The sequence below is a fragment of the Strix aluco genome, chromosome Z, assembly GCF_031877795.1.
Source record: "Strix aluco isolate bStrAlu1 chromosome Z, bStrAlu1.hap1, whole genome shotgun sequence".
NCBI classification, from domain to species: Eukaryota; Metazoa; Chordata; class Aves; order Strigiformes; family Strigidae; genus Strix; species Strix aluco.
In genome coordinates this window covers 29,815,930-29,829,631 of record NC_133971.1, presented here as the reverse complement: position 1 = coordinate 29,829,631, position 13,702 = coordinate 29,815,930, and the positions used below count along the sequence as shown (strand labels likewise).

Below are 13,702 nucleotides of genomic sequence, written 5' to 3'. Positions count from 1 at the left end.
AAAATCTGGCCTAGTGAAAAGTTTTTGCAGCTTTTGCCCTGCTAGACTGTTTTCTCTTTCTGGAAACAAAGTGGGAAGAGTCTGAGTATGAACATGTCGTTCTGGCAGTGGGTCTTCTGCAGCTAGCCAATCTCCAAGACAGACTTTCCTTGCCTGGGCTTCCTCTCTGCATCCATCATGCACCTGGCTCAGTGGAGAGCGGCTTCCCACCTGGTGCTAAGCCACACAGTGGTGCATAGTGGCATCAAACAACTTAAAACAAAAAAGTCACAAAAACTAAAAATGACTGTGTATGTAGGAGGAATAAAGTGAGAGGGAAAAGCAAAGTCAACTCCCTTAAGTCTGGGTGGGAGTAATGGGCTCTGTCCAGGGTATTCCTTCTAGTTCCCTTTAGTATTTGAGAGACTCCTGCTTATGTCACCTTTATACCATGTAAGTTTTATGTGTCCTTTAAAAGAAAAAGACATGCTGTTCTGAAATGCTGAATTTTCCCCCTGAAGCTTAACTTTAAGTTGCTGTGCTATTCTGTAGATGTTCCAGTACCTAGGATGTGTGGGGTTTTCTTCAATGGTTTTGTTTCTCCTATTTATAATAAAATTATAAATCCTTTTACAAACTGTTTTTTTAATATAGTGGTGTATCCTAAGAGTATTCTGAAATGTATGTAACAAGAGAGTGAACATAGGGCCCATGGGGGAAGTAGGTCTAATATTTTCAGTGGTGCATAGACCTTGGGGATGTGCTCCACCCAAAATGGATATGAAATTATTTTAAAGGTCAGGCTGAGGAAATGGAGGTTATCACAGAGAATCTCTGCCATCTGCAAGTAGAAAAGCAGTGCTATCAGCATTGTCCTTGTCCACCTCAATGCAGTAACAACCTACTAGTCCTATTGAAGTCTTCTGTAGTTGTTGACTGTTGCACCTGTGCAGTGAGCTGTCGTATTCAGTGTGATGCAAAAGCAACAAATTGAAACGGTATTGATTTTGTGTACTGAGTTTGAAGTATGTTATTTTCTTTTTCCATTTTAACTGAGGAGGGGAAAGAAAAGTATTTCCTTCTCCTTTGAAATACTTCTGCAGGGTATGACATTGGCCACCATCTTTATTACTTTGAGTCTTGATACCAAAATACAGAATCTGGTGCTTTTCTGTCTTTCGTTGTTGTTCTGAAATAACACAGCATTATGCTGCCTGTCTGTCAAGGCGAAGAAAGATCTGTGCAGATCTGTACATGGCAAGTATGTTTTTACTGATGCTGTGTACTGTATAGTTTACAGGCTGGTAGGATGAAAGATCCCAGCATCTGAGTGTTTGCCCTCTGGTCCCTGCAGATCGGAAAATATGGTGAACATCTCCAGGAGCTCCAATGAACATGTAGAATATTGCAAGTTAGCAGGCAATTGATTTCACTGTACTTAGGGCTTAATCATGATATATTATTTGTAATTGGCAACTGATACATGGCAGAAGACACGATGAGCGAGACACTTTGGAATCAACTGTTCATTGAGTTGATTCCAAAATGGCCATTAGCTCAGTCAGTGTGAATGTGGGTTGTAGGAATATTTGACAGCTGGAAGTGAAAATTTGAGTGCCATATTCCATTATCTTAACGTGCCCTTAAAACTGGAGTAAAACTTCTTTTTTTGCCTAATACTTCTATGAGTAGTACTTCAATATTAATCACTGTTAAAAGTACAGGCATGTTTTTGTAACTACTTTGAGATACGCTTAGGTTTGAACTTTAGACCAATACTATTATAGTCTTTCCACAACAGTCACTTATTAGTCAGGATTTGAACTCTCCTTATCTAGTTACCCTCACATTGCTGCATTTGAGAAAAATATAAATGTTTATCCCAAAATTTGATCTGGAAAAATAATATTTTAAGCAACTTTTTGAGAAAATGTCTGCTGAATTACAGCCCTCAGTAAATTCTGTTGCAGAATTTCTGTGGGGGACCAGGAAGGTTTTGGGCTCTCTTCATGGCATAACATCACCTGACATAATGAATGCAGAGGAGCATCATGAGACTTAGTTCACACATTATTATAAAGCCTGTTGAGAGCCTCACTTGGCTAGCATCTCTAAATAAAACAAATTAATCAATGAATGGCAGAACTAATGAAGCTTGGTTTTCCTTCAACTGATTTACTTTGTTCATATCTACCCTAGTGTCTTCCTCACCCTTTCCCACTGTCACTTCAGAGCTTCCTCCTTCTCTTTGTCCCAATCCTTTCTGAGATTGCTTCAAGTTACTCCACTGCTATGCATGATTATGAATCCTCCATTTCCTGCTCATGTAGCACCATCAGTGGTTCACTCTGGAGTTGACTCATGAATGAGCTGAGAACTAAATGTAGCTAATAAGCATGTCTTATCATTTCCTTCAGTAAGAATGGCACACTGGGCCTCTCATGTTTATTCAGCCACCCTTCTTATGCAACTTGCAGGAACACAATGGTTTTGGCATGTTGGCCAAATTTGATTTTAATCAGCTGATGAACTCAAAAATGAGGAGAGATGGGATTTCTGATCAGCCCAGCTCCATAAACCATGCTTCCCCAGAAATGGGACTCAAGTAGGGGCTGTCTAGGAAAGCCAGGTGTGAATCTATTTAAGTGAATGCTGCTGTATTCTTTGAGAAATGCCATACCATACTGCCTGAGTTTTGTAGTTTTTAAAGCCTTTTCCTTGATTATTGGTTAAACAGAGTATCCATTGGTTAGTAAAATTAAGTGAAAGAAGACAATTTCTGCCCGTCAGGATATGGCTGACCTTTCACTCTCTTGTATTCTTGTTTGTGAATGGATTTCTTGCAAACTTCAGTCATTTAGGTTTGTCATGTTTAGATTTTGATGGAGTCACTTTAGGCTATGTCCACTAAGTCTTGTTCTGCTTAGATGAATAACTTCAAATTTTCTCTTTATTGTTAGTATCTATCAGATGAAATGTTAGCCATGTGCTTAGTTTTCTTCTGAGCAACTATTCTTGATTTTTGTAAAGTGCTTTGTAGTTCCACAGGAGAGCTGCTGTATGCAGTAGACCATGACATAGTTAGGACAAGACATTCCTGCTTGATCTTTAGATGTGGTAACCTTGTTTTTCATTGAGAGGAATTGTTCAGAAACGTTTCTCCCCATGAGCACTAGGTAGTCAAAATTGCAAAAGCTGTGATGGGTTTATTATCTGGTTTTGAATATTTGTTATTATGAGAACTTTTTTAAAAAAAAAAACAACCACAACCCAACCCAAAACATGCCAAGAGGCTTTTAGTTTTTTCTGAATGCAATGCAGTTTTTCTTTTTCCATTTCATTTTCTTAAATTCTCTCTTAAACCCTGCAAAAACAACCTGTATGATTCCATGGATTTTGAAAGTACATATGTTTGTGACATACTTCTCAAAAATCCATTTCAGTTGTAAGGTTATATCTATATACATGACAGCATAGTAGGAAGAAGCAAAAGGAGAGTCCTTGTAGTAAACTCTGGTAAAATCTGTTTCACATATTGAATAAAGACTAATGGAAAGGAACTCATTCTCTCACCAATAGAGAAGGTACTCTATGTGACCTGTTCCTATAGGCTTAGTAGAGAATAATTTTTATTTTTTTTTAAATTCTGATTTTTGGAACAAGGGTAAAGGAGATCCTTGGGACCCTGCAGTAGTAGCCTGTTTGTATTGTAAATAAAATAAAATAAACACTGGGCCATGGAATTCATGGTCTGGGGTCTTATTTTGAGGAGCTGAATTGAAGAATAGAGTGTTACTGCCTTATGTTTGAGGCCACTGTACCACTGTCCTGGGTATAAACAATGCATATTGTAGTTTATTAATTTCATCTTTGTTTATAAATTGAAATCTTTTGGCTTACCCCCAGCTCTCTTACAAAATAGTTGTTTGGGTTTTTTGTAAAGATAATGTAGTAGCAGAAGCTCTTCTTGTTGTCCTTGGCATTCCTTCCTAGTTTCAAGGCTGTCTAGCTTTTCAAATACCAGCCCTTCATGGCTGGATAGATAGATTTGTTATTCATGTTTTTGCTTCTTTGGCAATAAATATGAAATGAGTGCACAAGATGTCTGTAGAGATTCTGAATTGTATATGATGGCTGTGGCTTTAGGGGTGTCAAGCAAGCAGCAAAACTTGAAGTACTTAATACTCGTATGATATGACCCATTTGGTATGATATTAGTGTGATCACTGTAACTGTACATTGGGAAATTAAAGTAGAAGAAATTTATAATTACAACCCATACAGGTAGTAAAAATTGTGTGTATATATAATATTTTATGTATATGCACAATAGATACACATTTCTAGAAGGTCATAAGTAGAAATAAAAGTTAAAGAATTTTAGTATGTCTATCTGCATGTTTAAGAACAACTCCCAATTGTTTTGGTTTTTTCCCCTCTAAGATATTCCCAGTTACTCATTTCTCAAGAAACTTCCCAATGATACATCTGATGTCCTTCAGCAAACTCTGTGTACCTAGGTTTCTTTACCAGTGAAGGAGCCAAACTCAGATTGCATGTTTCTTTTAATACAGGCATCCATTTTTAGGATTCTGTTTAACTTCAGATCAACCTCATCTCCAGAAGTTAGTGATCATTCACTTAAAGAAGAAGCAACCTTGAGGCTCTTGCTAGACTTTTAACTACTTTACATCTCTTTGGAAGTGCTGCTTTTCCTGGGCTTGGCTGGGTGCCATTATCTTTGCCCTTTATTAAATGTAACCTGTGAACGTCTACCCTACGGTTTGACTGTCCTGAGAACAAATTAATATCCATTGTGAGATAAAGTTTTACATGCTCTGCAGGATGGTATTTGACTCTCATGTGGTGATAATCAGTTTGCTTTAGGACAGCCAGCTTTAACATAGCTATTGAGCAATACTGTGCTAACTGTTGAAGGATTTGTTTAGTCTGAGATAATCACCATAAAGATAACACGTATTTTTGTTGAGTTCAGAGGAGATTAATCTTCATTCTTCTAATGCAGCAAACTTTTGAAACTTCTTTTAATGAATACCTTTATAATGGGGATTTATCAATGTTCTGTAAATGTGTAATCTTATTAAAATGTTGGACTGTTTAATGGGTGGAAAAAAAAACCCACTCTAAATTAAGACCTGAGTAGGAAAAAAGAAAAGATCAACATACTTTTATCCTGCTCTATACAGACTTCTTTCATGTTATGTATTCTGAGTGTAAAATGTAATCTGAAGATGAATATACAGATATTTTTGAAGATTTTATTATATCTGTGTTGAATTTTGTCAGGCAGGACTCATTCCAACACTGTCTTCTGTGCAGTTTTCTGAATAACAATCATGGTGTTTGGACCTCACATGTGAAATGAGGCAAAAATTCAAACAAAATGTCAAATATTTAAAAATAATTCCCATGTGTGTGTATGTGTATATATATATGACAAAAAGCCTTGCACAGTCTGCATTAGGCCTGTAGCCTGTTCCTGCCAAAGGCAATACTGTTTTTTACAGGACCACTGCATACAAAAATGCTTATATGCTATATCAACGTGCTTACGTCCAGGTTCAAAACAAGTCTGTATCTGTTTAGTGTGCTTCTGCTTTAATGGGATAATAGGCCCTACCTTAGCTACACGTACACTGTCTCACATTCTCCTACTGGCTGCCTCAGGAAAGAGACCTGGATCTATCTTCTCAAAGAACTCTCCACATAGATGTTATGTCCCCCCCAAAGCCATCTCCAGGCTGAATGAGCATACCATTTTGGGCCTCCAGTACAATAAAAAGCACTGATACAGTCACAGAATCACAGAATGGTTTGGGTTGGAAGGGACCTTAAAGACCACCTAGTTCCAACCCCCCTGCCATGGGCAGGGACACCTTCCACTAGCCCAGGTTGCTCAAAGCCCCGTCCAACCTGGCCTTGAACACTGCCAGGGAGGGGGCAGCCACAGCTTCTCTGGGCAACCTGTTCCAGTGTCTCAGCACCCTCACAGGAAAGAATTTCTTCCTAATACCTAATTTAAATCTACCCTCTTTCAGTTTAAAACCATTACCCCTCATCCTATCACTGCATTCCCCGGTAAACAGTCCCTCCCCATCTTTCCCATATGCCCCCTTTAAGGACTGGAAGGACAGTATAAGGTCTCCCTGGAGCCTTCTTCAGGCTGAACAACCCCAACTCTCTCAGCCTGTCCTCACAGGAGAGGTGCTCCAGCCCCCCAGTCGTCTTCATGGCCTCCTCTGAACCTGCTTTAACAGGTCCATGTCTGTCTTGTCCTGGGGGTCCCAGAGCTGGACACAGCACTGCAGGTGGGGTCTCACGAGAGCAGAGTAGAGCGGGAGAATCCCCTCCCTCGACCTGCTCGCCACACTTGTCTTGATGCATCCCAGGATACGGTTGGCTTTCTGGGCTGCAAGTGCACATTGCTGGGTCATATCCAGTTTTTCATCCACCAGTACCCTAAAGTCCTCCTCCACAGGGCTCAATCCACTCATTGCTCTCAATTCATTCATTGCCCAGCTTGGATCCATGTTTAGGATTGCCCCAATCCAGGTGCAGATCAGTATGAATAAACCGAGACACAAGTGAAAAGACAATTTCATGTATGTGCTGAGAGACAGTATGAGCTAGAAATGGGTTGATACACTCCTGTATTGCTGTACATTGAGAGTATTTTGCTTTTACAAGTAGCTTAAGTGGTTTTTTAGTACTGATTAGTAGCTGATGCAGTATATATACATTTTTTAAAGTTCATGTGGAAGATGGCATTGATGATTATGGGTGGAAGAAAAGCTTGCCTTTCAGTTTTTCTGGTTCTGGTGGGGTTTTTGTTTTGTTTTATCATTTATCTCCAGAAGGATAAAATGTGCGTGAATAACATAGAAGCATAATAAACACTTCTTGTCAGCAAAGTAGAATAAAATGCATGGAAGAATGGCCCAGGGATATTAAGTCCTGGAGTTTTGCTGCTTGAGTGATGAAGATATATATAACACAAAACCCCCATAATTTAAAAGCTTTACTTACTGTCCCCCATGTCCATAGCTGCCATTTGCATGAAGTTCCCTTTTAGACCTCTTTCAGGTTTCTGAAGGTGAGAATGTGCATCTCGCTTGATATGCTCACACAGCTGCCTCCTGACAGCTGCGAGGCTGATAGTGACTGCATATTGATGTACTGCATCACTTAAGCCTCTGATATTGGATCCCCCTCCCCAAGGAGCACAGTACACAGACTTGCCCACTGCTGCTCCTTTTCTTAACTCTGAAGTACTTACATGTTCTTCATTGTCTGAAAAATTGCATTATTTTTTCTCACGTGGTATGTTTATTGATAGTTGTCATACATGGTGTGGTACGTAGTATGTGTTTACTGGAAAAAGCTAGTTTACTTCTCGTTTAGTCAATGTAATTGGTCCCTGACTCTTCACCCTGCCATTTCATCTGCCAGAGCAGCATCTCTAGAGGTTATCAGGGCATCAGTGCATAGGATTACGGAAGCAAAAGAAGTAGAAAAAATGTTAATTTAAGACCTTGTTAGGATCCAGGTAAAAATTAATCTAGTCAGCTCTCTTTCTTTCTTCTGAGGCCAGGGCAGCTTCAAGAAACTGTGGATAATAGGTGGGATGGAAACTGTAGGTCACTGGAAAATTGGAGGTCACTGGAAAATTGGGTTAAGAAACAACACGTTAGAGAAAGTGTATTTTTGCCAAGTAGTATACTTAAGATATATGCTTATGTGTATTGTTAATCAAAAGATACATATAGTTCTTTATATGTTTTTGTTGTTAACTGCTATAAGTCTTCTAAAGTATTTTTTTCCCTTCAGCTGATGGAGTCTGTGTGTTTAAATGCTTGGTTAACAGAGACACTGAATACTGTCGTGTGGGAAAACAGTCTGTATTAATTACACTGGGGTACAACAGTGCCTTGCTTCAGTTCAAGTCACAAGTTGGTAAGTACACCTTGCATTTGTGAGTATCTTCTCCTTCCTGTCATGCTACTATATTGGTAAAGTTCTCTCTAAAATATGCAGTCTTCTACTTCTGTTTCATGTTGGCTATTTAAATATTACACTTTGTTATGATGATTGTTCAACTTCCTTTGCCTCTAACCTGTGCCAGCTGCCTTTTGTGGTGTATGGACCATTTGCATAAGTGGACATAACATTTTTGCAAATCAACTGCAGATTAATTTTCTGAAGAAAGCAAATGCAGATAATACATTCATATGACTTCGTAACTCTAGTAACTGGTAAATGTATTGATTTGTGTGGGCAATCTGCCACTTGTTGATCCCCATTCAGAAATGTCTTGCAGATCGGTTTGTCTGTATAGTTAATTCTGGTAGTTTAACATACACCTGCAGTTCTTAGATATTTCACATGGAGTGATGCTGAAAAAGAAACACCCTCTGTTGTAGAAACATGACTCTATTTTTGTAGAATGTTGCAATCTGTATTTTTATACTTCCACCTGACTTGTGTTTTTGTAAACCTAACAGCTGAAACTTGTGCTATCCTCATGTCCTCACATTGGCTTTTGGAAAAGCATTCTTAGGTTTTAGGCAGGGAAATTCAAAAGACTGCCTATTTATTCTGAGTAGTGTGCAGCATGGCCACAACTCATTTTAAAATTGCATAACTATAGGTAATATACAGCTTCCTCTTTAGCAATAACCAGGAGTTCTTATACAGCAGCCTACATCAGTAGGCCTGGTGATTTCCAGGAGGCCATTATAGTTATTTCCATTTTATATTGTGTGGAAACTGAGGCACAGAGCAATTAGATTTGATTTTTGGCAGCTTACTTAAAGACACATACATGTTCCAAAGCATCAAGGGCTGAAAATTTAGATGTTGATGGGTTGGGTTGTGCAATGAGTTGCTAGTCCTGTGTCACGTAGACACAGTATGTGAACTCTTGAGTCCCACTCTACTAGAAAACACAGATTTATTTACTAACCTTATTTTTTCAGCAGGGTGCCAAATCTTGGTGGCCTTTGAAGTACTGTCTGGTTACAGCCTTTCATCTGTATCCATCAAGAAAAAATATTCACATTTTCAACCTCTTACCTTACTAAAACACTGTGAATGTAAGCTAAGAATGACTGCGAGTGTCTGTTGGTTTTTTTAAATCTTTGTATCTAATTCAGTATTGTGCTTCCATTAAGTTATTTCTCTTGAGACTGCAAGACAGTATTGTCTTTTACAGAGACCCACATCATAACTGAAATGATAATTGAGATCAGGTTGTTCAGTGATTTATTAGCTCACTGCTGAGATAATTAGTAACTAATAATTAAGGAGTCAGGCAAGTTTTTCTGTAGTCTCTGGGCTGAAATCTCACCATGTCTTGCCTATCTAGGAAGGTTCTGATTCCAAAAGGTACTGATAGTTTGGGATCCCAAGGCAAAAGAAGTTTCTTTTAGCTCTCTTGCACACATTTACAAACAAATATTTGAAAAAAAATCCAGCTAACTTCAGTACAATTTCTTCTAAGAGGAGTGCCTTGAAGATTAAGTGGTAAATTCAGTTCCCTCTATCTATATTCCTTGGTGATTAGTTTATTTATATAGCTCTGTTTATTTATATAGCTACATATTGTGAAATAGGTAAGAACAGTACAGAAAATTCTCTTATTACTTCTGCTTGCTTGTTAACATGACAAATTAGAGTGTTTTCTATGTTTCTTCCATCTTTAAAACTCAAGGGGAAAAAAATTGAAATGACCTGTTAGTCCATGCAACAACTCATTGATAAAATGACAGGAATGTAATGAATTGGTCAAAGTCAAGTCTGTTCAGATTAAATGACAGATTAAATGTTGATATCAAATGGAATGTGTTGGGTACTACATTAAGCTGGAAGTTACTTGTAGGATATTATTTGCCCATGCCATAGGAATAGCTTGCTAGTACCTTCTTCTACATGTTGAGTATATCAAATAGCACCTAGTCTTGAGGAAGTTATATGTTTCTACGAAGAAGTCAAGGCTATAAAGCAGAAGCTAAGCTTTTGTTGTTTGCTTTGTACAAGTGTAGTAGGTATTACTCTGTTGTAATGTGTATGTGTGTATAATAGGTAAAAATAATGCTGTTACTAAAAAATGGATTGAAAACTCTTTTTTCCTGCATTTAAAGTGTTAGTTATGAAAATGCAGGTTTTTTTAAGACATCTGTCTTTTAGGAAGGTAGAGGAAGATGAGGAATGGGGGGAGAGGGAAATTCATGCCCTGCTTGTGCCCACACAGAGAATTGCTGTTCTGGTTCCAGCATTTAGACAGTCATAAATCACAGACTGTATTTTTTATTTCCTGCTGAACATATGTTAAACATCTGAGTAGGATCAAACAGGCAATCAAAATGAAAGTTAGTAGCCTACAGGCTTTTCTTTCAAAAACAAAGATCATTTATCTGTAACAGACCAACCAACCAGTCTGTAACTCATCTGTGGCAGACTTGGTATGTAGTCCTCTACTCCTTGGTGGAAACAGCCTGCTTAATTTAGCACAGAATTAGTTTGTGAGCATAGGATGAATTGTTCTTTTGGGGTTGTGGTAGAATGCAGGTTCCTTTCTTCTCTTGCAAACCTCATAACCCTGGTCTCCAGCTACTTTCACAGTGCATCCGGGCATTGGACATGCCAATAGTTAGTGTCTGTAGATGGTGTTTTACTAGGACAACTCACCTTGAAAGTTGTCTGCCAGCTCTAATAGCTGTGCCACTTACATAGGAGCACAATACAGGTGGAAAAAGAAGGTGTTATTTACAGTTTTCAGTGATTTATAGTATATAGTACTTGTAGTAGATCTCCAAATAGAAGACTGAGCTAGAGACATATGAGTGTGTGTGTCTGTGTATATATATATATATATGTGAAATATATTAAAGGCATACATTGAATTTTATATGTGTAAACATACCTACTGTTACTGCTGTATAATTCAAGCAGAGGAACATAGTATGTCTTATTATGATATTTTTTCCCAAAAATTATTATTTCATGTAATGGCATATGGATCTAATGAGCTATGATTCTCTGAGCAAGTCATACAGTCCAGAAAGAACAAGTTTGTAGAACAGAATAATTGGTGCTAGGGCCTTGGTATGCAAACTATACTCATTTGGGAAGGAGGCAAGAATGGAGGGTGTGTTTACTTTGAACTAGATCTACTCTGGTGACAGACTAAAGGACCATTGAAGCTTGTTCCCGGAGTGCATATTTTGGTTTAATTTCATCCAGAAGGATTTCATTTAGTGTGTATGAGACCACTTAATCATGCAATCCAAAGCACTGTAAGTGGGGACAACTAATCGGTATGCCTCAAGACCCACAAGTTGCAAAGAAGCTGTTCAGTTTAAACTGAAGAACTGGTGTCAAGTAATAAATTCTATGAAGAAAAAGGGCCAAATGATTCTGTGGTTGCTTGCTAGTTTTTGTTTAAAGTAGTGATTCTGCTTTTCAGAAAAGCATAAAAGGAGGTGTTTGGTTACCTGAATGCTGTTTTATTAGAGTTAATTTATAAAGCAGTTAAATTCACCAGTGTATTTAATCTTGCAGCTTGAAACACTTGTGGAGTTTTATTGCATAAACAATGAGGTGGAACTTGTTGAGAACTTACTCAATGCATTGACTGTAGTTGCACCTCTGCAATTCACAGTGATTGGGAAGTCCAGCGTTTGCGGGTCTCAGAAGAGTGGTGGGAGGTTCTACTACTGGAATGACTTAAAAAATAGAAAGGTTTTGACTTTTAAGCCATACTACATGAACAATCATAATCCCCGATTTCTCATCTCTGGGACGGAAACTTTGGTTGTGTATCATACTCCAGTTTCTAAATTACTCCGCTGTCACTAAGTGGTTCTAAGCTTTGTAGGTGATTTCCCTGGTTATTTCATTTATGTAACTGTCCCAAACACTGGGTGGGCTTTGGGAGTATGCAGCAATCAGTTTGATGTGTTCAGCTTGCACGGAATTAAGTGTCTGATAATAATTTTCCAGGTTGTATTTGGAACTGGGGACTGTGGTGTACAAGAACAAATACCCATGAAGTGATTGTTTAGACTGCTGGTCTATTTGCGAATCTTAACAGAGAAGGCTGCCACCGACCATGCCTTCTGCTGTGTCTGTATCCATTAGTCTTGCAGTTCAAACCTCTGGGTTTGCCATCGTCTCACTCTGTGTTTATCTATGCCATTGCTTTTCCTGATCCAGTTAGAAGCAGCCATTCACAAGTTTTGTGGTGTTTTGAGCTGACTCACTGAGCGTGTTCAAGGTGGTAGGATCTAAAGGGAAGTTCAAGACCTATCACTTATGGCACTATTTTCCATACCTTTTGTTTCTCCAGGCTTTGAACATTTCTATGAGAATGATTTTAACATTAGCATTTTAAAGTATTGATTGATTCTGATTCCTGGGAGGACAAAATAAAGGGATTGGAAGAAAGTCTGTTGCTTCTGCCTGGTTTTTGAGTAACTCATACCGTTCCGCTTTTTTCATTGCAATTATTCTGGGCTGTTTTCTTGCTAGTTAATATTAGTGTTTGGCTTTGCAGATATGATCTGATGTTTTTTTCCCTTTTATAGACAAGTAATTTAGCATAATTTTCCCACAGTTTTAGAAAAAATTACAGTATGAGGATTTTAAATGCCTAGATTTTTTTACTCCTGTTTGCTAGATCTGAGTACTGCTAGATCTGCCTGCCTGTAAGTTACAATATTGCAGTACCAATTCTGTGTTGAAGATGGCAATGTGCTTGTATTGGGAATTTGTTCAATCATTTAGAGAGTTTAAAAAACCATTTAGTTCTAATGTCTTGTGTTCTGGTAGGAGTGGAAGAGGTTGTGGGTAGGTGGATAATTAGACAGTACTTCATTCCAGTGAGGCAAAGTATGTCTTAGAAAATGTTGACAGTATTTTGAAAATTAATAGCAACTAGTTCAAGTGCTACCAGGTAGAGCTTTCATGTGAGGCGTGTCTGTGGCCACCAGTTCAGAAGAGGCTCTCGCTAAGCACTGCTGGACTTTTTATGTACCGAGACTTTCAGCATTCTTGCTATTTAAAACTAGAAGACACAGTGAACCCCCTGCATCAACCATATCTCTCTCAATATTTCCATTTCATCCAATTATACTGTACTGAGCCAAATCTTCCTTCATTAAAATGTAATTTGTATTCTGAAGAAGCTTGTTTACATAAATATCATCCATTCTTTTAAGGAAGAAAAAAAGAAAGGATCTAATGCTTCTTAGTTTAATAGTTCCCAAAGTATAGTTTAACTTCAAAAGTTTTGCAAAATCACAATAATTTTATACAACCTTTATGTAAATTTGACTACAACTTGAAAACCCATTTCTCTCTCTGTTAACTAATACAGCTAGAATGACTGTTCTAAAGAAAGTGAAACATTTATATTTAGATACTTTGTAATGCCATTCTACAAATCAGGATTATTTTGGTAACATTTTCAGTGGGAGGTTGACACAGTGGAGGAAGTTTTCACATCTGCTAGTTTATGTTGCTTTGGAGTGTGGTTGCAGCTTGAAATTAAAGGTACTCCTTTAATATTCTTCTTGATGATAACCGACTTTTATCAATTTGGCTTTATTTTTGTTTTATATCAATGCGAATCACTTACTAATGGGTGGAATGTTCTATTAGAAGAAAATCAATTTTAGTTAGGATGTTTAGTTTCAAAGTGGTT

General features: G+C 38.0%; 1 protein-coding gene across 1 annotated transcript in view; it reads left to right on the top strand.

Moving 5' to 3' along the window:
* LOC141918775 (histone-arginine methyltransferase CARM1-like) overlaps positions 1-13,702 on the top strand; it is a 69,760-nt gene that overhangs the window by 17,478 nt on the left and 38,580 nt on the right. Inside the window, exon 2 of the mRNA XM_074813640.1 lies at positions 7,828-7,953. Coding sequence (XP_074669741.1) covers positions 7,828-7,953 — 126 coding nt within the window. The remainder of the gene's footprint in view (positions 1-7,827; positions 7,954-13,702) is intronic.